Raw genomic sequence first — 22,511 nt, 5'->3', positions numbered from 1 at the left:
AGGCACTGGCCAGAGTGTCGCAGGTTGCTAAGGGCCAGGTAAGGTATGGCCCTAACACATCTCCCCGGCCCGGCTCTTAGCAACCTGGAATCCTCTGACCGGAAAGGGAGCATGACGCTCTGCCTGCCACCCCCCATGTGACCCCAAGAGATGCTCCATGAGGCAACAGCCTTAGGGCTGCCTCATCATAGGAATGGCCCTGCCTGCCCTGCAGCATGTGCTGTAAGCTAGTGCAGTAGGGTGATCAGTTACTCCATACATATACCATCTCATCACTTGAGAAACTTCTGGGCCTAAAAGAAGCTGAAGGAGATTCATCCTCTCTATTTCCAGTTTTAGGGTTTGCTTGTACATGCTTGTTTTCCGACTAGTTCTTGCACATGCTTGTTTTCTGACTAGTTCTTGTACATGCTTGTTTTCTGACTAGTTCTCAACTATTTTTCAGACTATGTGAACTGGATCGAGCCACAAGTTAATGAGAATGATCAGCTTACACAACTCTGGAACGTCCAGGTGCCTTATCCTCAGGATGGCTATTCCCACTACAGCCAGAATCTAGATGGAACAGCTCCCTGCCCAACACCATGCCTGATACCCGAGGAGCTGTACAATCCTGAGGTAAGGATGGCATTCCTTACAGTAGTTCACATTGATCAATATAAGCATCAGTTGTCTGTAGCAAAAAAAAAACAAGTTCTAGCTATCCTTCTACATAAAGAACATTGCAGAGAAAGAATCTGATGCTGAATATGATCCTAATATCATTAGGGGATTTTATAAATGAGAAGTAATGTCATGGTCAGGGTGATAAGCTTAGTGTGTACATAACAGTCTTTTTATAAACCATTTGCACAGTGAACAGCTCTGTAAATAAGATTTGCAGTTCATTATGGCAACTAGATGGAGCTGAGGGGCATAGGAAATTTCTATGCTCCTTGGCTCCATCTAGTGGCCATAATATGCTACGACTCTCATTCAGAGAGCTATTTGCTGTGCGAACAGTTTATAAATAGTCCGAAGGGGTCCTGGTGCCGAAGCTAGCCGAAGGATCGGCCGAAGCTACGGCCAGATCCTTCGGCAGCTTTGTGAATAGACCCCTTAGTGTCTTGTTTTATTGGCTTCAGATTTTGCCATGAGTGGAGTGGTTTGGGCAACTGTCATATTTGCTATTTAAACTAAAGGAAGGAACCTGTTGCTTTTGTTTTGCAATTCTAGAGCCAGAGCGAGGATTATGAGGGGAATTAATCAAAACGGGAGCGGACAAAATGTGGAGCAGTTGCCCTGGGCAACCAAGCACCTTCTCTCTTTAGTTTGTTCAGTTAAGATTTGAAAATGAAAGAGAGAAGCTGATTGGTTGTCATGCACAGCTGCTCCAGATTTTGTCTGCTCCGGTTTTGATCAATTCCCCTCCATGTCTCTGGTAATACTTTACTTCAGTGACAGAATCGCTGTGCTTCAGGTTTTACTATTACGAGTAGAAGTCACTGTGTTGTTAATAAGGACACTGCTGATACTTAGTCGTTAGCAAGGTCACATGTCCCTGGTTCAGACACGCATTGGATACAAGTTAAATTTTAACTTTTACCAATAAAGAGATATTTTCAATTCCAACTGCCATTTTCCAATGTAGATTTTTATCTAGTTTTCTACTAGACAAAACACAGGCTGTTCTGGCTTTAGACACTGATGAATGTTGCTTGAATGACATTTAAGTATTTCTGATCAGGTGTTAAGACTGTGGGCTACATTGGGTTTACATACTTAGCTTACCATCAGAGGTCTATAGATATATGTAACAATGGATAAAAGGATAGTAACTTTGTTGGGGAGAGGTGCTAAAATGTTTCAGTTATTTGATGGTAGCATAACCATAATAAGTGATGGTGTCAACTTGAGAACTTTGCTGCTTTTAAGGTTGGCCAAACATTTATCTATTTTTTCATTCAACCCGCCGGCTAAACTACAAAAAATAGACCCGATCCCTCCATTAACACAACAACGAATAGATCGAGGAATCGCGCTGTTAACATACAGTGGCTGCCGGCACCTGTCAGAATACCCGACCAGAGCGGCCAGCTCACTGGCTGCCGGCTCTGATTTTTCGAAAATTTTCTCGCAGGCTCCTGCAATCATACTGATCGAGGGATGCCGGCCCGAAAAGAATGCCCACAGCACCATACACTTTGAGGGCAGAAATTCGCACAAACCGGCCGAAATTCGCACAGTGTATGGGCACCTTAAGGCTGGCCGTACACCTATAGATTTTCGATCGGAAATTTCCGTTGCTCCCAAGAACCCTGGCTCGATTCTAGCTCAAATAGCCCATCAAGCATAGACAAATGTTGATTTCGATAATTTTTGCTACTTAACTTGTTTTGCAGAAACTATTGTGGTGTTGGCCAATTTTTTTTCTTTTTTCTTACATTTTGAGCAAATTATTTTCTGTATTCAGATAACTTAGTCCAGTATCTGAAGTCATGTAAACTAGAGTATATTTACGTTTTCTTCCCCAGGGCTCTTACCCACAGTCCTATCAGTTACTCTGCCCTGTTAGCAGTCCATCATTGTCCGAGGAAGAAGACTTTGCCGGCATACCGAATCTAGAAGTGTCAGATAGCGACACTGATGAATCTCAAGTAAACTTTGAACAAGGTATTTAATCCAACCATTGCATTACTTAAATGTTTAAAACTTCCTTAAGTATTGTAGAAAAATATATTGGTCTTGGAAAACCTTTGACATTTTTTATATTTACATTTCTTTAAGCTACTTTACATATTTTGTTTTATATAAAATCTTCTTTATTTTATTAATAAACATTTGGTAGATTGTACGCCCATGGCACAGGAATGGCAGGGCATTCTATGTCAGAGAGCTCAGCAGCAGCAGCTTTTTCCTTTGAGATCATCTCTAACTTAGCTGAAGACGTAAAACGTTGGGAGAAGGGAAACACGTGTGGAATCGCTGTGTGGAAGCTTGTGATCCTTCAGGATACTTTTTTTCTGTCATTATAGCTTTGCACCACCCCAGGTTTCTCTACACTTCATACAGTTATTCTAGATCCAGATCTAATATCTTATTAATAATCAATGGGGCAATCAGACTTTCCTTACAAAATGGGGGAAGTTTTTTTTTAAATTTGAGGGTCTAAAGTAGGTTGTACTGATTACTGGGTGGTTAGAGGACAGGGATTTATCAAACTGTTGGAAGATTATTTGTTTATTTTATTTACCTGAGCATGCCTGTGACATGTGAAGGGGACAGCAAATAGAAACCATTGACATTGGCCCAATCAACAGAGAAAAACAGCAAGCAGATGAAAATAGCCAAGGTTGCTGATTTCTACTCCCTGAGTTGAGAAGTCTGGCCACATCTGTGTAAGAGACTTACCGGGTTCCGTTCCGGGATCGTGATCCGTGACCGCGCATGCGCACAGCGGGCCCGGCTCTCTCCACTTGGCGCACGCGCACCTCGGCCATCGGCTCCTTCGGCGCAGGCGCAACAGGCTTTTTAAGTCGAGGCCAAACAAATCTTCGGCGTCCTACTGTTTGCAACAGTGAACGCCGAAGATTCACGCTCTGCAACCGCAGACCGTACAGGGACCGAGTGTAGCATTGCCGCTGCACACCAGCGTGAATAACCCCATTGGAGGGGTTCCCCTCTCATCCAAAGACTACCTACACCGTGCAGAGTGACACCTTGGTGCAAGTAACCCCCAGCCACAGGAGACCATCCAAAGGGACTTCAGAGAGAGGCTCCTAAATCGCAAGTATCTGGGCTAGTAAGCCATTAACTCAGATGATTTGAGGAACTGCATATCTTGATAGTCATATCAGAGTATAACCATTAATGTGTGTGCTTAGGACTGTTAAAGCTGACATACCACTTTCTGATGTTACACTGGATCTGTATGTGCTATCATAAGAGAACCTCCTTATTTCATCTCAATCATTTAATATCTGCTTGATAAAACCCCAGGTGTGCTGTCCTCTAATCATAGCAAGTGTAATACCAGCGCTCACCACCGGGTGTCACTCTCTCGCTTTAACCCCGTCAGTTCTAGTTCATTATTACCACTAAAACTCAAATCCACGGTCAGATATGATGTAAAGGTCTAGAACTCTTATTGAAAAGTGCTGAAGGGACCACTTGCTGACCTGACCGTGAAATCCCCACTCCGCAGTTGCGATCCTAGGCCTGCGTAGCAGAGTTGTTACAATCTGCAGTGATCTCTTGCCATTCACAGAGGCTGAACCAACCAAATCTGCCACATTAGCTGGCAATTGTATGCAACGGGCCTTGCATTGCAGTAATCCTTATTGGAACTTCCAGAAACTGAGGAAAAAAAATACAGGGAAGTGATGAAATTACAGCTATTTGAATCCCTTTGTTTATCAGTTTGTTTTTTCTCTGTGTTCAAAAGGGCAAAAAAGTATGATAATGACCTCACAAACAACTGCCAGTGTTAACTGATTGGCCGGTGTCTTTATATTCTTCATACAAGACAGCTAAATATAAAAGGGAAAAGTGATGATTATATGGCTGTCACATAAATCACCTATAACTAATGAGCAAAATCAAATTCCAATAAATCAGTATTATATATGGCTATTGTAAAGCAATATAGCACACAACCTTTTACAGTGGACTTTGTACAGGCCATCGAAAAACATTTTTTGTAGGAGTTAGGGGAAAAAAATGTTCTAATGCATAAACCATTCCAGTTTATTGAACTGCAACAGACTAGTAGTATATTATGGGATTTATAAAAACAGTTTTGGAAAAAGAATCCAGATGACAGTGTCACTCAACACACAGGGTGTTGTATATTAGTGTGCCACTGTGGAGAATGATCGGTATTTAGCAATGAATCAGATTCAACAGAGAAAATTTGATGGCTGTTTGACTAATTTAAAACTAACGTGGGCAATGCACATTGGGAGGGGAAACTAAGCAATCTATTATATAGAAAGCGCACAATTCCGCAGCATTCAACCATGCTTTTCAACAGGGGAACCTATCTAATCTGTCCCTAGTTTTGCAAATTTATTAGAAGTTGCATGACGTGTCAAAGAGCGTCTGTATTGTTAATTATAAATGAGAGTTGGATTCTGAAAGCTTACATTTTATTGGTGAATATTGAGAAATGTTAATACAGCATGCTGCATAAACGCCACTCTTTTCATAACATCTGTGTCAATGAATGGTCATTAGTAATTAGGACTAATTCAGAGGCAGATGGCAAGCACTTAGACTATTAATATTCTTCACTTATATACAAAGCATTTCCTAATGCTACATGATGGGCATTTAAAAGTGTTATATACTGTAATGCAGGACCCTTATTGCCCTTTTTTTTATCTTGTAAAGCTTGTTTTTATGCTACTGACTTGGCTGGGCCTACTTGCTACCCTGGCACATTGGCTAACCCCAGTTAAGATTGGTCTCTACATGTGAGTTTCTTTTGGTTTTAGCTTAAAAAATGTATTATGTCCTTTGCTATTTAAATAAAAACACATTTTTAATTTATTATTATTAAGGCGTTCGTAGGAAGGTTCGGCTGTACAAGTTTCTTCTGGAACTCCTGCTGAATGGCGACATGCGAGATTGCATCTGGTGGCTGGACCGTGAGAGAGGGACCTTCCAGTTTTCATCCAAGCACAAAGAACTGCTGGCTCATCGATGGGGTCAACAAAAAGGAAACCGCAAAAAAATGACTTACCAGAAGATGGCCCGCGCTCTGAGGAACTATAGCAAGACTGGAGAGATCAGGAAAGTCAAGAAGAAGCTGACGTATCAGTTTGACAGTGTGTTCCTAGGAGACAGGAAGACAGAGGCCACCATGCACTCACTCTCCCCCTAGCCATCCAACAACTCCCAAGACTCCGTTCTTGCAGCTTTTTTTCTTATCAGTAAGGTTTAATGGGCAATATACTATCAAGTAAATTTAACTGATTACATCATCAGTAACTTTATTGAATGGTGGTTCAAGGGGGCATATTCAATATTTAATGGCTGGATGGCAGGGAAGGAAAAAGATTTTGGACAATGGATCTGCTTCATTTGTGGTGTATGGCCTCAGTCTCGTGGAGAACACTTTATAGGAAAACTGAAAGCAAAGCATTGACTCGTTTAAGAACAGAAGCTCTGTGGAGAGTGGTCACAATTAAAAAGATGCATGATGCCATTGAATATTTTTAAGCAATCAAAATGTTCTGTGCTATCTACGACTGCCAGTGCTTTTATTCTACTGGCTTCTATGATCTTTTGAAGAATGTTAACTAAATATTTGTCCTCCTCTTTGAAGCTTTTGTTAGGCTACACACATTTATAGCAAGCACATTTTTGTTACCCTAGGATATGACACAGTTCTGTGTTGTCCAAGAACATAATTGTGTTATTTTATGGCATGTACAATAAGCACCTTCTCTTGCATTTAGAAAGTGACCACAATAACACAATGAAGCTAGAGTCTAATAGCAATGTATTCAGTAGATGCTATAAGAGAGCCTGTACATTCTAAAGTCATCTGAAGGTGAAACCCTACCTGAGTCATCAAACTACCAGTCATTTCTGTGGATATTACTTATAGTGTGACTTTTTCCTGATTAACCCATTAGGGATTTGCCAAAAATCTAATGGATCATTGAGATCTATTCACTTTTTTAATGGTTGTAACTTGTTTCTATGATGCAAAGCTATAGTCAACTTCTTCCACTAAATATTTCAAATTGTTCTTCCTTAGTACAGCTTATCGTTGTGTACAGGTTTGTCTTCTAGGGTGATGCCGTTTAATTCTTGACATATATTTCTCATGTCCTTTCTACCATATTGGATAGATTAGGGATAAGTCAGAAACAATAGTAAACAAATACTAATTATTTAGATTGTCTTTACAAGTACTATTATTTGTACACATATCATGGGCCATTTTAATTATTAAACCAATAGCCACTCAATTATTTAATTTTTAATTTTAAAATAATGTTTTTTTTAAATCAGAGACATGACAGCCATTTTTTGGAAAAAATTATGATGGACTAGGAAAGTAACATAATTGAAGCCATTTTGTTATCAAACTCCTTACTACTATCACATCCTAGTAAACGGACAGGTTACATTTTCATACATGTTAAGTCTACAATATGGCTGCTGCTACTGTGAGTGCATCTGCTATATTTCAAGAGTATATATCAAAAAAATTTAAAACAAAATGATATATACCCTCGATCATTTGACCGTTCCTCGCATGGAGCTACTGAGATGCAACCTTTTATGTGGTTTTATTTTTGTGAAAAAACAGAATGAAATCAAAAGTACAACACAACCGGTCAGTAGTTGACTGTAGATAGACATTCAAACCAGCAAACCTGGAGGGCTTTATTTATTAAAACATGCTATACAGTACATAGCAATTATTCAGCTTCCAGATGTCATCATAACAGCCCAGAGTTGAAGAGGAAAACAAGGATTCTGATTGGATATGGACAAGATTTTTTTGTACTTCTTAGCATACTTTTTACATATAAGCCCAAAAGCTTGCACAAAAGCAGATTGCACTATATGTATAGTATTTGTGGTGCAATAGTTTGCACCAGCTGTATGAATGGGTGGAGCTTAGCAGTAAAGAGATGCACCATCATTGGCCAGCAGTTCAGCAAATGTATGACATATCAACCAATCTTTTAACTGAGAGGAGTGTAGCACCCTTGCAACAGGATGAGTGCTAATGCAGTGGAACTGAGACAGAGAGTGAATCTGCCCCATTTCCTCCTCTGCAATCAGCAAGATGTAAACTTTTGGTCACAATTATTACTCCAATGGCCAATAAAGTAATTACTAACGTTTGCTAAATTAATTGCTGCCCTGCCTTATAATATAAACATTGTGAAAAAGTTTAAACCTTCATTTTGGTAAAGCATAGGTTCCATGTATATATTTGTATTTGTGAAAAAGTATGTTAATATATAAATACTGTAGATGTAAATTGTCATTCTTCTTCTATTTTCCAAATAAATTGAGCGAGTGTGTATTAAACGTACGTGTCTTTTAAGTGATGCTTCTATAAGTGGGAAAACAAACGTCGAAACTTTCTCACACCTGTTTGTAATGAGTTATTTGATGGTAAAGGGAAACTCCACCTTAATTCAACATATTATCGCAATACAAGTGAATCTGAAATATCATGGTATCAAAAGGACTTTTTAATTTCAATCTGCTGCCATCTAAATTTCTAAAGCTGCCCAAGTCCCATTCCATATTTGGGAGTGGAAAGAGAGCAATGGACCTGTGTCATTATTCTGCTGGTGTTTATTTTCCAATAGTGATTAGGTGATGTGAATATGTGTAATCTAGGTAATGGATAGGCAGCTAGCACTGGCCTAAGGGTCTCCACAGTATCCTTGGCTTGACAGTTCTCATCATGGTACCAGGGATGCGAGCCCACAAGGGAGCAGATGGCATGAACTCCCCCAGGGCACGGGGTCTAAGGGCCAGCCGGTGTTCTGCCAGGGACCACCTCACAGACATTTAGACTTAGCTGTATGCTGAGACCAGGTCGCGCCCCCTGGGTTCACACTGCTCACATGTGGAGAGTACCCATACACACAGGAGGCAGAGAAGGGAACAGCATTCCAGGCAGCGGTGGCAAAAGGGAGATGGGAGCAGAGAAAAGAGAACCCGGAAGATGGGCCAAAGGTCAGGTTTGGCAGCAGACAAATGTAGTCAGGAGAACTAAGCCAAGTCAGTGCATGAAAGATCAGTTCCAGGAAAAGCAGGTCAGGAACAAAAAGACACAAATGAGAGCTCGGAAGCAACATTAGTGTTGCTCAAGCAAAGCGTCCTGCTCTGAGCACGATTTCCATAGGAAGTAGCGGGAAGCAAGGTATAGTAAGTAGGGTTGCCACCTGTCCAGGATTCAGGGCAACCAAAATTAAGAGAGGTGCTACTGGCCACTTAACTGTGATATTTACATATGAATGCATGGCACTATTTACATATGAAGATGGCCGCAACTCATTCCGTGTGTAAGCATCAGGTGAAGTGGGAGATACCCATAGCTGCTATCTCCATGCTGCAAGAGCAGAGCAAATGCTTGTAGAACCACAGGTGGCAGCAAATCCACAGCAACAAAGAGATAAAGAGGTACGAAGCAAACACAGGCCTGTAGAAGCACAGATAACAGATTAGCTCTGCAGCTGATCTTTGACAACAGTGAACACATCTACAGCTACCCTACTCTTCTCTAGGGACTCCAGTCTGTGACAATATGTTAAAGGAGCAGTATAATACTGATAAACTCATACCTGTCTTCTCCCATCCTGTTAGCATGGTTAACATTGTTAGACTGACATCACTGTAGAAAGCAGCAGAGCCCAGGTAGCGGTTTTCAAGTCACGTACTTACATTGCTCTATTTAAAAATGAATGCAATGATGTTAAAACTAATGCATAACTTGATAAAAAGGGACTTATTAACATTAACAAAAAGCAAAGCAGTTTTGCAAAGATGTCAGCAGTTATTTTAAGATGATGATCCGCAATGTCACGAATTTAGCATCAATTCCTTGCTTCCACCTCTGCTGTAAAACAGTGATAATGTGTTGCAAATTAGATCAAGAAGAAGTTAACCTCATGCTGCTAAGCAATTACAACTCCCTAAAAGGTGCCAGACCTTACTTAGTAGGACAGATGAGATCTTTCTGTTTTATTCATGGTTGTAAGGACTTTAAGCCAAACAATTAAACAAAAAAATGTCCTTTTCATTTTCAGATAGGAGTCAGCCGTCCGTCCGTTTTTTCTTAACGGGCGGATGGCAAGAGGTTAAAGCAATTTCTCAAAATGTCTATAACTGAACCAAACCTCTCAAAGTAGAAAATAATACATCCTTCCCCATTGTCCTTAAGCTTGCTGTATACAGTTTGTAAGAAAAATATAAGCAGTTATGTGACCACACATCTCCGGTGCGGGTGTCCTTCTGTGTGGCTGGTGAAAAGAAACTCTGTCCCCCACCATCAATGCCTACAGCAATGGATGCCATTGGGTATGATCACTACTCTAGGAATTCAGCACAGTTGATGGCTCTGCACAGAAGGACACATCCACCAGAGGTCACGTAACCTCTTGCAAGCAGATGAAAAATAAGGTATTTCCATTCAGAATTAGTACAAAAAATAAACAGCAATGGGGGAGAATGTTTGAACGTTGATTTTTCTAAGCCTTTCCTTCTACTTTAACCTCCCTGGCTGTATGATTTTTAATTTTTTTCATGTCATTTTTCGGTCTATTTTTTTTTGAATGTTTTTCGTCTGTCGTTTTTTTTTTCGTTTTTGTTAATGTATTTTTTTAAATATCCCGCCGGTTCCGCCCCCCTGCGACGCATACGCTCGCAAGCGACGGAACCCGGAAGACGGAAGCCGGCATCGGCCGCAGAACACAGCGCGGTCTCGAGGGACAAGGTAAGTAAATGCTATGCAGCTTTCCCGAGTGTAGCTCGGGGTTACCGCTTATGGTATGGAAAAGTAACCCCGAGCTACACTCGGGAATACCGCCAGGGAGATTAATAGCAACCATTGCAACAGTATCAGTATCAACAGTATCACAAAAATATTCTCTAGAATTCTTACTGACCCTAATTGGCTCACTACTTCTTCCTGGAGAATATATGAAAGTAAGGGTTTCCAAAAGATAGAGATATTAAAAAGGCACAGAGGAGTAAGGAGGAGAGAACAGTTCAGAAAAAGACCATGAAGGCTGGTTAGATAAATGGTTGCTTATTCCAATACAGAGGGGAAACCCTAGATCCAGAGATGGTGTAAATGTACAAGCACTGGAGTCTGTGAAAAAGGAGCATATAAGCAAGTTTCAAGATATTCTACTGCCAATATTCACATGGCAGCCATGTGACCTGGTTTTAAAGCCCCCATGGGTGTCTTCTCGCCGTTGGGGGCTTTAAAACCTCACCCAGCTTTGCAAAACCCATATACCAGCCATTGGACAATACTGCTGTAGGCTCCAAGCTTCATCAGGGTAGCATTGGCAGTTGTGGTCAGTATATGTAATGTCAACGGGAGAACAAACTACAGAGATGTCTGGAAATGTTACCATGTGTGACATTAATGTGGGAAATGTTTCAAAAGATCTAAAAAACACCCTAAGAATGTCCAAGTTACATAATAAAGTTATCCCAACAAACCTGTACATCAAAAATGATTTGCATTGCATCAGTGGGAGCCTGGAGAGTACTAATAGAGACAGTCTTCCCCCATGGCCCGCTGAAAACTGTCCCAGTACCGGTGTCCTCGTTGGAACTTCTGATCCCAAATCTTTCCTTACAAACCTGGAGAGATATAGGTATAACCTCCCTATCTGACATTACGGAGGGGGGTTGATTAAAAGATTCCAGGAGCTCTCTTCCCAATTCCAACTCCCTCAGGGAGAATACTATCGATATATGCAAATAGCCCATCTGCTCCGATACAAGCCAAACCCCCACATCAAACTCCCCTTTAAAGCAATATCATACCCCCTCTGTGATAACCTTGGAAAACTGTGAAAACTTTATATAAATAAAGAATTTGTAAAAAAAAAAAAAAATATATCATACTTCACCTCCACCACCCCCCAAAATAAAGGCATCTTGCTTTTCTATCTACTCCTCCACAACAAACAACATTTTGAGAAAGCCTCGCCCATCAAGACTTGGGAGCGAGATATGGGAGCCACGTTCTCTGAGGAACAGTGGCTGCTCTCTTTCAGAGAAACCTGGAAGGCATCTAGGTGTGTGGACATGTGGGAACTGGCTCCGAAAACCTTGCTCAGATGGTATCTGACACCCTCCTGCCTAGCCAAGATGTCTCCGGCTTCCTCTGCGGAGTGATGGAGAGGCTGTGGACTCACGGGCACACTCCTACACACCTACTGGTACTGCAAATCCCTTACCAGCTTTTGGAAAGGGATCTTTCAAATAATATCTGCAGTGACTGGCTTCCTTTCTGCTCCCAAGCCCCACCTGGCTCTCCTCCACGTAGGTATAGACCCATACCCGACCCACCTCAGAGCGCTGGGGATCCACATCCTCCTAGCGGCCAAACTAACAATTGCAAGACATTGGAAGGGTTTGCAAGCAGCTAATGTCTCAGAGACCCTACAGATACTGGAGGCTACACTGCGAATACGAACGGGTGCTCGCAACCCGTAGACGACACAATGACAGGCTTCACAAAGAAATGGCGCCCGTGGTTCCTGTGGTCTCGGAATGACCCACCATGACTTTGTGATACGAATTTACACATAGCTCAAAAAGGTCTGGTCCCGAGACCTTCTCTGGACTTCCACACAAGGTCCTTATTTGGTTTGTCCTTATGGTCTTGAAAAGACCTGTATTGCTGTTCAATATTGCATACTTTTTCTATGCATCGTTAAAAATACTCAAACACTTATTGAAATTAAAACATTTATTTGCATTACCTCATTAAGAACCCCAGTTCACACTAGCGTAATTTCTCACACATCTGCTGGCGCACTACTATGCATGATAATAGAAATCCTATTATTCTCGATGGCGCTTGTTTATACCTATGACACATGGTGAAGTGGGCCCACGGACTTTAAAGGTGGCCATACACTGTTCAACCATCGCAAGACCTTAGTCTTGCGATGGTTGTAAAGTACTTAAAAAAACGTACGATCTGCCCATCTTGGACAGGCAGATCGTACTTGCGATCATCGCAAGCCCGCCCCCTTGAGGGGCGGGCTTACGAGGACGGCAATGAGGGGCGGGCTTACGAGGACGGCAAACGGGCAGTGTGCTCGTGCGCACACCGGCCCGTTCGTCAGTTGTCGAACCAGCAGGCCACTAACTCGCCGAGAATCGTACGATTCCCGGCGGGTTTTCTAGCCTGCTGGTTCGACGGAAGACGTGCGACCGTACAGTAGAAACTGATTCTCGTAAGATCGCGGGATTTCCCACGATTCTCGTACGAGAATCGTGCAGTGTATGGGCACCTTTATAGAAACACATGAAAAAAAGCATATAACATGTATTTTCTGTGTTTCTGCGCATGACAACAAGCCCCCACCCCCTAACAACCTATACATTTTACGTTAATTGGCCAAAACATAAATGCATTAAAACGCGCACAACAAAAACACTGGGGAAAAAAAACAGGGAAATGCAGACACACAAGTGTGAACAAAGACTAAAAGAAATGTAAATGTTGGACTTGATGGACTAATGTCTTTATTCAACCTCAAATACTATGTAACTATGTAACTATGTAAAACAATGTCAGATCCCCGGCAATGTGGCAATTGGTTGATTAACCTTCTCGTACGTGAATCACAAAAGCGATCTTCACACACCATGATGCTCCCTCACAAGGACTAGGGAACCTTCGACTTAAATTGTACAAAAAAGTACAGAGCGCCCTGACATGTGCAAAATTATCAACAAATGCTAAAATAATACTCACAAACGTGCAGAAATAAACACTTAAATCGGTCTCTCAGCTAAAAGACTGATTTAAGCGTTTTTTTCTACACGTTTGTGAGTATTATTTTATAATTTGCCACATTGAATAAAAGCGATTCTGCACATCTGTGCTTTTTTGTAGAAAGACTAAGGGCTTGTTCACACCAAATGCAGACCAGATCTGCATGAGTTTCTGCACACGGAGTGCAGTGTGTTATACCGTGTTTTTTGCTGCGTTTTTGCTGCATTCCGGGACGTTTTTGGTTAAAAAAATAAATGTATTTTTAGTTTAAAATGGGCTTTCATTGCAATCCAGTGCGTTTGCATGTGTTTTTGATGCGTTCCAGAGCAGGTAAAATAGGGCTTGCTACAGTTTTTTTGTTTTACGTGCTCTGGAACTGAACGCTGCGATGTGAACTAGAGCTCAAAATACCATTGGAATACATCGCAGTTTTGATCCGGTCTGTAACTGTTCTGCTCTGCTCCTGGAACGTGCGTGGTGTGAACAAGCCCTTATCCATCAGCTTCAACATTTTCTCAGCCTTAGGGCCCATTCACACCATTAGATGCGGTACGTTAAATTTTTATTCCGCACCAAAAATGCATCCCAATGCATTTGTATGTGATTTTTGGGCTCTGTTCACACCAGTCCAGTCCGTTCCAGTGCAGCAAAAAAAATGCTGCATGTCACATTTTTCCAGCACTGGAACGCACCCGAACGCGTCACAAACGCACCACACTGCACTGGTACGCAACAGAAGCTATGACATGGAGCAGAAGGAGATTCATTTGTATAATGACTTTACCCCCCCCCAAAAAAATGCACTGGAACGCGTCACAAACACACTACACCACGTTTGCAGAAACACGTGCAGATCTGGTCCAGACATGGTGTGAATATGCAGATCACTAGCTGCATGATTGTTTTAACTCGGGTACTGAAGCCAAAAGACAGCAAGGCATCTAACATTTTCGGTAGGAATTCAGCATGACAGGTTTCCTTTAAAGTGAAACTAAACTCAGGAGTTAAATCTTAAACAAATGTATTCAAGTATCTTAACTATTAACAATAATGTGTCCGACTTCCGGTTCCGGCGCCAGATGGAGTAGCGCTGTGTAACGGAGCTCCGTCCCCACCACATCCACTAACATCTCACCTGCAAAGAATCACCCCGTGAACGGGTCATACTCGCTGCCTCCCTGCTCCTACGGTGTCATGGACAAGATTGTGGCCCGATCCCTGCCGCTCCGTCGCTCTCTCCTCGCCATCTGACCGTGCAGCCGCAATGTCGGCTGAAGACGAAAATTGTATCGCCGATACGGAGGATGCGGGTGCAGGATGCGGGTGAGTCAGCTCTACCGCCCTCACAGGCCCCCATTGACTATACAAAACTGGCGGCCACTGTGGTAGCTCATCTGAAGGCAGATATGGGTGCCATCATAGCGGACTCCATAAAGCAGCACATGGGGCCTATCACGGCGGCCATAGAAGCCCACACATCCAGGCTGCAGGCTCTTGAAGGCCGCATAAGCGACCTAGAAGATCATACCAATCGATCTAGCAGGTCACAGGCTGAGGACCAGAAATCAATTCAATACCTACTAGACAAGGTTGATGACTTGGAAAACAGGTCCCGCAGAAATAATCTCAGGATCATTGGGATCCCTGAAACTATCAAACCTGCAGAATTGCAGCATTTCTGCTCATTATCCCAAAAGCTATGGGTATCAGGTCCCACTGCCAGGTGAAAAGGGCCCACAGAATGGGACCCCTCAAGGAGTCTGATAGGCCCAGGCCAGTCATCGCCCGGTATCTAGACTATTCCGATAAGCATCACATCCTGCAAACCTACAGGATGCAACGCCAACTGGTTGCGGGGGGTCACAAGTTGCTGCTGTTCGCTGACTATTCGGCCAAATTGTCCAAACTACGTCGCTCCTTTCACGAAGTGTGCCAAACCCTTATCCACAAACGTGTCAAGTTTGCCCTGGCATATCCAGCAATCTTACGCCTGACAGACGCGGACGGTAATCAAACCCGCTTCACATCTGCTGCACAGGCCAAAGCATATGTGGACAGACATCTGTCTGGCCCCCATGCACACTCCAACTCTCCACTCAAGAGCCCCCCACGAAAAAAGAAGGCCTGATTTTCTAAGCGACCTGTGCCCCTTTACAGTTTTATATGCTCCGGCTGAGCAGGCAGCCATATTGCACTCAGGCCCCAGGCTGTGCGCCTATTGTTCCGCACTCAAATTATCTGTTCTTCCTTTATTTTTGTTCCTATTTTCTTCTTTGCTAAGAGACTCTTCTGCAAGTGACGGGGCGCAGCTCCCGGAAGTTACCAGTCTCACTACCACCTTGGCGTTCCTAGAGGTGGAACGTACCCCCCTCGGCCAGGTCACCAGACACCACCATCTGGAAAAAAGGAAGTCACTGACAGGTATGCGTTATTGCCTGATTTATTTTCATTGTTTTGTTCATAGACTTTGCTCGCCCCAAGTTCAAGACGGACGTTTGTGTTCCGTCATGTGGTTGAAGACAATGCTCCATATCCAGCTCCTCGCCATCGCCATCTACTGGACATTCATCAATACCGTAGGACTCATAAACCAGGGTCCGACCCAATTTTTCTCTTTTCTGATCATTTATGACCACTTTAAAATGCCGTTGTCTCCAAAGCTATGGAAACCGCCCTAAAAGTGGCCTAGTGGAACGTCAAAGGACTCAGGACCCCTTAAAAAACTAAAGGTGGATATCGCCTTGCTGCAAGAGGCCCATCTTCACCGCGTTGGCATTGCCCGTCTCAAACAGCCATGGGTGGGGACGGCCGTGGGGGCACCCTCCATGGGCAGATCTGCAGATACGGTGATCCTTATCAGCAAAAACTTACCCTACTCCCTCCTCACACAACATGACCTGACTGGAGGTAGATGGTCCCGCATCACCATCACACTTGGGTTAATTACTCTTGATATCTGGAATATCTACGGCCCCAATGCCGATAACAAACTCTTCTATAATGATCTGCTGACCCGCCAGTTACAGGCCTCCCCGGATACCTATGTCCTCATGGGGGGTGATTTTAACATGGTGCCCACCACCTTGGAGGATCGCTCTTGGACCAGGAACTGCCCCTCTAAGGTTACGTTCTCACAGGACCGAAACTTTTCTGCCATGATCCAAGCAGGAGGTTTTGTGAACATCTGGCACTTCCTTCACCCGATGGATCGGCAATACACCCACTTTTCACACGCCCATGACTCCCTCTCCCGCCTGGATATGTTTCTCACTTCACCCAATCTAGTGTCGAAAGTTTCCTCTGTGACAGTGGAGGACATGGTCATATCTGATCATGCTCCGGTGATGATGGGCATTCATCGGTTGGGTCTATCCCCCAGGCCGGTGGTATGGCGTTTTCTGTCCTATCTAGCTACGGATGACACGTTCCAGGCACACCTGACTTTATGGTGGTGTGATTATGCTTCTGATAATGTTTTGCATAAGGGAGACCCAATTCTCTTTTGGGAGGCGGCAAAGGCTGTCCTGAGAGGCAGAATTTTGGCATATGCCTCCTCCCAAAAGAAATTGACCAGGCAGAGGTATGTGGAGGCATGCACAATGGCTAGGACAACCTATCTAACATACAAACAAGACCCTACCTCCCACAACAGAACGCAGTGGATTCAAGCTAAGATATCGTGTGATCACTGGATTTCCCAGTATGATCTCCAAATTCGCTCCCATAAGGAGGTGGATTTTTTTTATTTCGGCAATAAATCTGGTAAATTATTGGCTAACCTCATCCGGGGACAGACCGCTCCTTCCCATATCCTTCCACCTTCGGATGATGGGTGAGTACTCTCCTCAGATCCAACTAAAGTTTGCGACAGCTTCCACACATACTACCAATCCCTGTACGCAGCGGACACGGGAAATGCCGCAGCGGGCTCGACTTTCCTGGACTCAATCTCATTGCCTTCTCTGTCCGCTGCTGACTTGGATCAATTGAATGCGGACATCAATCTCCAGGAAGTGGAATCAATTATACACCTCGCTTCTGGTTCAAAAGCCCCCGGCCTGGATGGGCTATCAGCCGAATTTTTCAAATCCGTGAGCGAACACGCCTCCCCCACCCTGGTGTCTCTATTTCATCATATCCTACACCAGAGGATTTATCCGCCCACGTTCAGTGAGGCATACATCAGATTGATACCCAAAAAGGGGAAGGACCCTACCCTTCCTGGTTCATATCACCCAATATCTCTTCTAAACTTTGATGCCAAGTTGCTTTCTAAAATTATGGCTAATAGGTTAGCCGTTGTGCTGCCTCCCTCATCTCTCCTGATAAAGCGGGATTTGTGACTGGCCGGTCTGCTGTGCTAAATGTTAGGAAAATGATTACTGCTTTGGAGGGAATAAGGTTGTCGAGGTCTTCTCCTGGACCAATGGCCCTTTTGGCTTTGGACGCGGAGAAGGCCTTCAACAACGTTAATTGGACGTGGCTCTCGCTGGTAATGAATCGATTTGGTTTTTCAGGGATGTTTTTGAACTACATTTCTACTTTGTATAGCTCCTCCACCCTCTTTCCCCCTTTTCGCTTATTTAAAAAGGTACCCTTCAGGGCTGTCCTCTCTCCCCACTTTTATTTAATATGGCGGTGCAACCCCTGTCCCGTTCTCTGGCCTCTATCTGTATTTTCTGTGGTTATAAATCTGGCCCCTTTGACATAAAACTGGTCTTATTCGCTGATGACATCTTACTGGTCTTATCGGATCCGTTCACCCAAATCCCAAACATTTTGGAGCACATCGCCCTTTATGGCTCCTACTCGGGCCTCAAAATGAATGTAAATAAAAGCAAACTACTACCGTTGACCCAGGACAGGACCTACATAGATACCCTTTCCCGCACACATCCCTCCCTAATGCTGCAGAAAAAATTAATTACCTATCTAGGAATCTCCATTCCTCGTTCGGCGAGAGACCTTTATTGACTTAATTTTGCACCCATTATCAACAAAATAGTCCAAGAGCTGCGCACGTGGCGCGACTATCCTATCTCTCTTCTAGGACGGTGTCATCTCATAAAGATGATCAGTTTCGCAAGCCACTGCAAACCATACCCCTTTTAATGAAACATAAAAATATCCAACTCCTCCATAGCGCTTTCTCAACTTTTGTCTGGAAAGGTGAAAGGTCGAGGATAGCCCTGAAAAAACTCCAACAGCCGGTAAAAGCTCTAGGCACCAACCTCCCTAATATCAGGGTCAACAATCTGGCCAGCCTCTTTCGCCATGTCCGGGATTGGCTCCATGATACCTCCTTCTTCACGAACGGCCCCCTAGAGAGCCAGTTAGTAAAACCCTAGTCGTTACCTGGTGTCCTCAATACTCCACTGAAACCCCTCCCCTCACATATTAAGGACAACATCCTCCTCAGAGACACTGTGTTGGCCTGGAGGGAGATTAGGAAGCTCCTCCGTCTACCCACTGCGATTTCTCCCTGGATGCCCCTTAGGTCCTCCCCGAGCTTCAGTGCGGGCAATGAATCTGATGCCTTCCGAACATGGACCACTATGCCCTATAGCGGCTCTCAGAGACCTTTTTGACCCCCAGGGTAACTTAAAGACCTTAAGCGACCTCAAAGCTCAATATAGTCTACCTGCTACTCATGTTTTCCTTATCGGCAACTACGCTACTTCATCTCCCATCATATTGCTCAACCGTGGCAGGAAATAGTTTATTCCCCCATGGCACCATTACTCTCATCCCCCTAATCCAAGTTAACGCTATCCTACATAGCCAAGTATACCGCTAATTTTGTAATCGACTCCTCTAATTTGGTGCCGTCCCATATTAAACGCTGGGCCGAATTCCTAAACGTATCAGTAGCGGAGACGATTTCGATAGTGGAACAGGGGTGGGGACAGGTGCGGAAGGCCGTAATAAACGAGTCTTGGCGTGAAATCTACTTCAGAGTTGTGCACAGGGCATACCACACATTTAACATACCTGCAAAGATTACTCCCTCCAAATGCCAACATCCCTTACCAGAACTTACACATTTACTATGGTTGGACGTCTTTTGCGGTGGCGGAGTTATCGCCACAACAGCAGCGAGACTTGATGTCCATCTTTCAATTCTCCAAGTGGTACCTCGAGGCGAAACTTACTAATTCCCTAGGACCCCTAGACATCCTTTGACTCACCCACCCACGTTCCCAATAGTGTATATGCATTTCCTACCACCCCCACATGTCTGGGGCGTATAGTGAACCTGAAACACCCTATGGTTACCTCTATGGCGAGGAGATTGTCTTCTACTCACGGTTCCATACCGATCTCCCTAGAAATATAACATTGTTGTCACACAATTTCACCTGCACATTAGTGATATTACTTGTTACTATTACTAATTATTTAATTCGCTCTGTTATATCTCGCTTGATATGAACCGATGTATGTATTTCAATGGTACAATCTGTTTATTGACACCAGCATCTAAGTTGAACATTGTTCGTACTAACTTGTGATCAATAAAATATTGACATGCTAAAAAAAAACAATAATGTATCCTATTTGTGTATCACTGAGCTGTGGATCCTCAAATCATCTCTGAATTCATGCCGTCACGGTCCTTCCTTCTGGAGGGCTACTTTTCTTTCCCATGGTCCCTGTGTGTTGTAAAGTAGCCACCGCTCCAAGCTCAGCCCCAAAACGTACTACAATCTCACATTTAATTTGTAATAATTAAAAAGTTGTTTTTAAAGATGTTACAATGTTGTGGAATCATGCCATGGTGCTAGCATGGACAGGTTAAAGTTTAAAGACATAGCCCACCTTTAAAAAAAATAATAAATGCACACACAGTAATGAAAGACAAAACGTGCATTTAATAATTCTTCCATTATAGCCTGCAAAGCATTTCCTAATAACCATAACCAAAGTGTCTGGAGAATAAAATCTGCAAAAGCCAGTGCATTGCACATGCCCTCCACTGATCATGGTGATCGCTGGATTGCAGGTACAATGCATTGGCTCTTGGAGATTTTTCTCTCCAGACATTTTGGTTATGGGGCTAGTAATCAATAAGACTACAAGTGAGGCAACATCATCACACTTGTGCTACATTGACATCTCAGAGTAACTCTGCCATATTAGCGGATGGGACTTGTAGTCTATTCGCAGATACTATGAACGAATGTGTACAAGTGACTATTTTAACACATGGCCAGGAAACCCACCCTGAAAACTGTTCAGCTATTGTTGAAAGGAGTGCATGCAAACTGAAAGTGGCAGCAAAGACACTGCGGCAGATCAGCAACACTAAGAGGCAATAAAGAATGGAAAAAAAAAAGGGAAAACAGGTATTTTTATTATAAAATAGCAATTGCTTAAAGTGACATTAACCACTCGCTGACCGGGGTGTTTACACCCCATTCCTGACCAGGCCATTTTTCAGTATTCAGCGCGGCGCTACTTTGACTGACATTTATTCAGTCATACAACGCTGTACTGAAATGAATTGTATACCATTTTTGGGGACAGATAGGAGCTTTCTTTTGGTGGTATTTAATCACCACTACAGGTTTTTTTTTTAATTGTGTAATAAAAAAAAAGTACCGACATTTTGGGGAAAAAACTGTTCTCCCTACATTATGTTATAAAACATTTATTATTACCCAATTTTTTGGTAAAATATATAAGTCGGGGTCACGTCGGGTAAATAGACACCAAACATGTCAAGCTTTAAAATTGCGCGCACCCGTTAAATCGCAAAAAACTACCATACTCAAAATTGACCATAGCCGATGCTTTAAAAGCTTTTACCGCTCATCAGTTTAGTGTTATCAGTGATTGATGACCCTAGAATTATTGCTCTCATTCCGACGTTCGTGGTGATATGTAACATGTGCGGCTCAATGGATGTAATTGTCGTTTTCGCATGTTTGCGTGTGCATGTGGGGGCGGGGGACTTTAATTTTTTTTTATTGCTTTGATATATGTACAAAAATGTTTCCATGTACAAAATGTTTAATGGTGGTAGCAACATTAGCGATAAACTGTTTAAAATTAACTCCGTTACAAAAACTAGAGGCCATATGTGATTTTTTTATTTGTTTATTTTTTTGCAACAAATTTTTTTAAACCCTTTTTTTTTTCCACTGAACTTTATTGCTATCAAATAGGGAGCAAGCAAGCTCCCTATGTGATAGCCAATTTTCAGTGACAGGTCCTCTTTATGGAGACATCAGGGGTCTTTAAGACTCTGAAATCAAGATCCTTTGCGGCCGCCCGAGATCTTTCAGAATTTCGGACGGGAATGGGAGGCGAAGACACAGGTACGTTTTAACCTCTTTTAAAGCGTTTATTAATTTTTTTAAAGTTTTTGCTAGCATTAGATATATGGAAAAAAACCTGGAAGGGTTTAATAACCCTTTAAGATACATGTAATTCAGTTAGGGATTCCATCTATTTTACCATGTTATCTATTATGCGATAGAGAACATCAGCCACTTACTGTTTTACAGTGTTATAGCACACTGTGATTTATTACAGGAACTCTAAATGCGTCACCACTATAATTAATCCATATATCATGTGAAGGCTCTGCTGTAAAAATATAAACGACATCAAAAACAAAACAAACACAGTCATCATGAAGCACAAAACCAATTTAGATAAATGATCAAATTGTCAACACTTCTGGTAGTTATGGGCCGAACAGACCCGAGTTCGGTTCGAATTCAAACTTTAGAACATGAAAAAAGTTCAAATTCTATGGGGCTAGAACTTTCAAAATCAATTGTCCCCTTTTTGAAGGCTAATATGCAAGTTATTGGCCATAAAAAGGTATGGGGATTCGGGGGCATTGCCCTGCGGGACATGTATCAATGAAAAAGTTCCTTTAAATACCGTGCCTGGGGGGAGTGTCGGCACACTGTTACCCCTCACAGTTAAGGTGGCCACACACCTTACGATTATCGGATGCCACTTTTCGTCCGATGAGTGAACCGTTGCACGATTGTCGTACGGCAGC

The 22,511-nt window shown here is 42.9% G+C and overlaps 1 protein-coding gene across 1 annotated transcript in view; it reads left to right on the top strand.

Annotated features, from left to right (window-relative positions):
* LOC108792097 (transcription factor Spi-B-like) overlaps positions 1-6,049 on the top strand; it is a 13,489-nt gene extending 7,440 nt beyond the window's left edge. Inside the window, exons 3-5 of the mRNA XM_018562786.1 lie at positions 446-618; positions 2,514-2,652; positions 5,541-6,049. Of these exons, the coding sequence (XP_018418288.1) occupies positions 446-618; positions 2,514-2,652; positions 5,541-5,863 (635 nt within the window). The 3' untranslated portion in view covers positions 5,864-6,049. The remainder of the gene's footprint in view (positions 1-445; positions 619-2,513; positions 2,653-5,540) is intronic.
* The last annotated feature ends 16,462 nt before the right edge of the window (positions 6,050-22,511 follow it).

The sequence above is a fragment of the Nanorana parkeri genome, unplaced genomic scaffold, assembly GCF_000935625.1.
Source record: "Nanorana parkeri isolate BGI_ZX_2015 unplaced genomic scaffold, ASM93562v1 scaffold600, whole genome shotgun sequence".
Classification (NCBI taxonomy): Eukaryota; Metazoa; Chordata; class Amphibia; order Anura; family Dicroglossidae; genus Nanorana; species Nanorana parkeri.
This window is presented reverse-complemented; position numbering and strand designations above follow the sequence as displayed.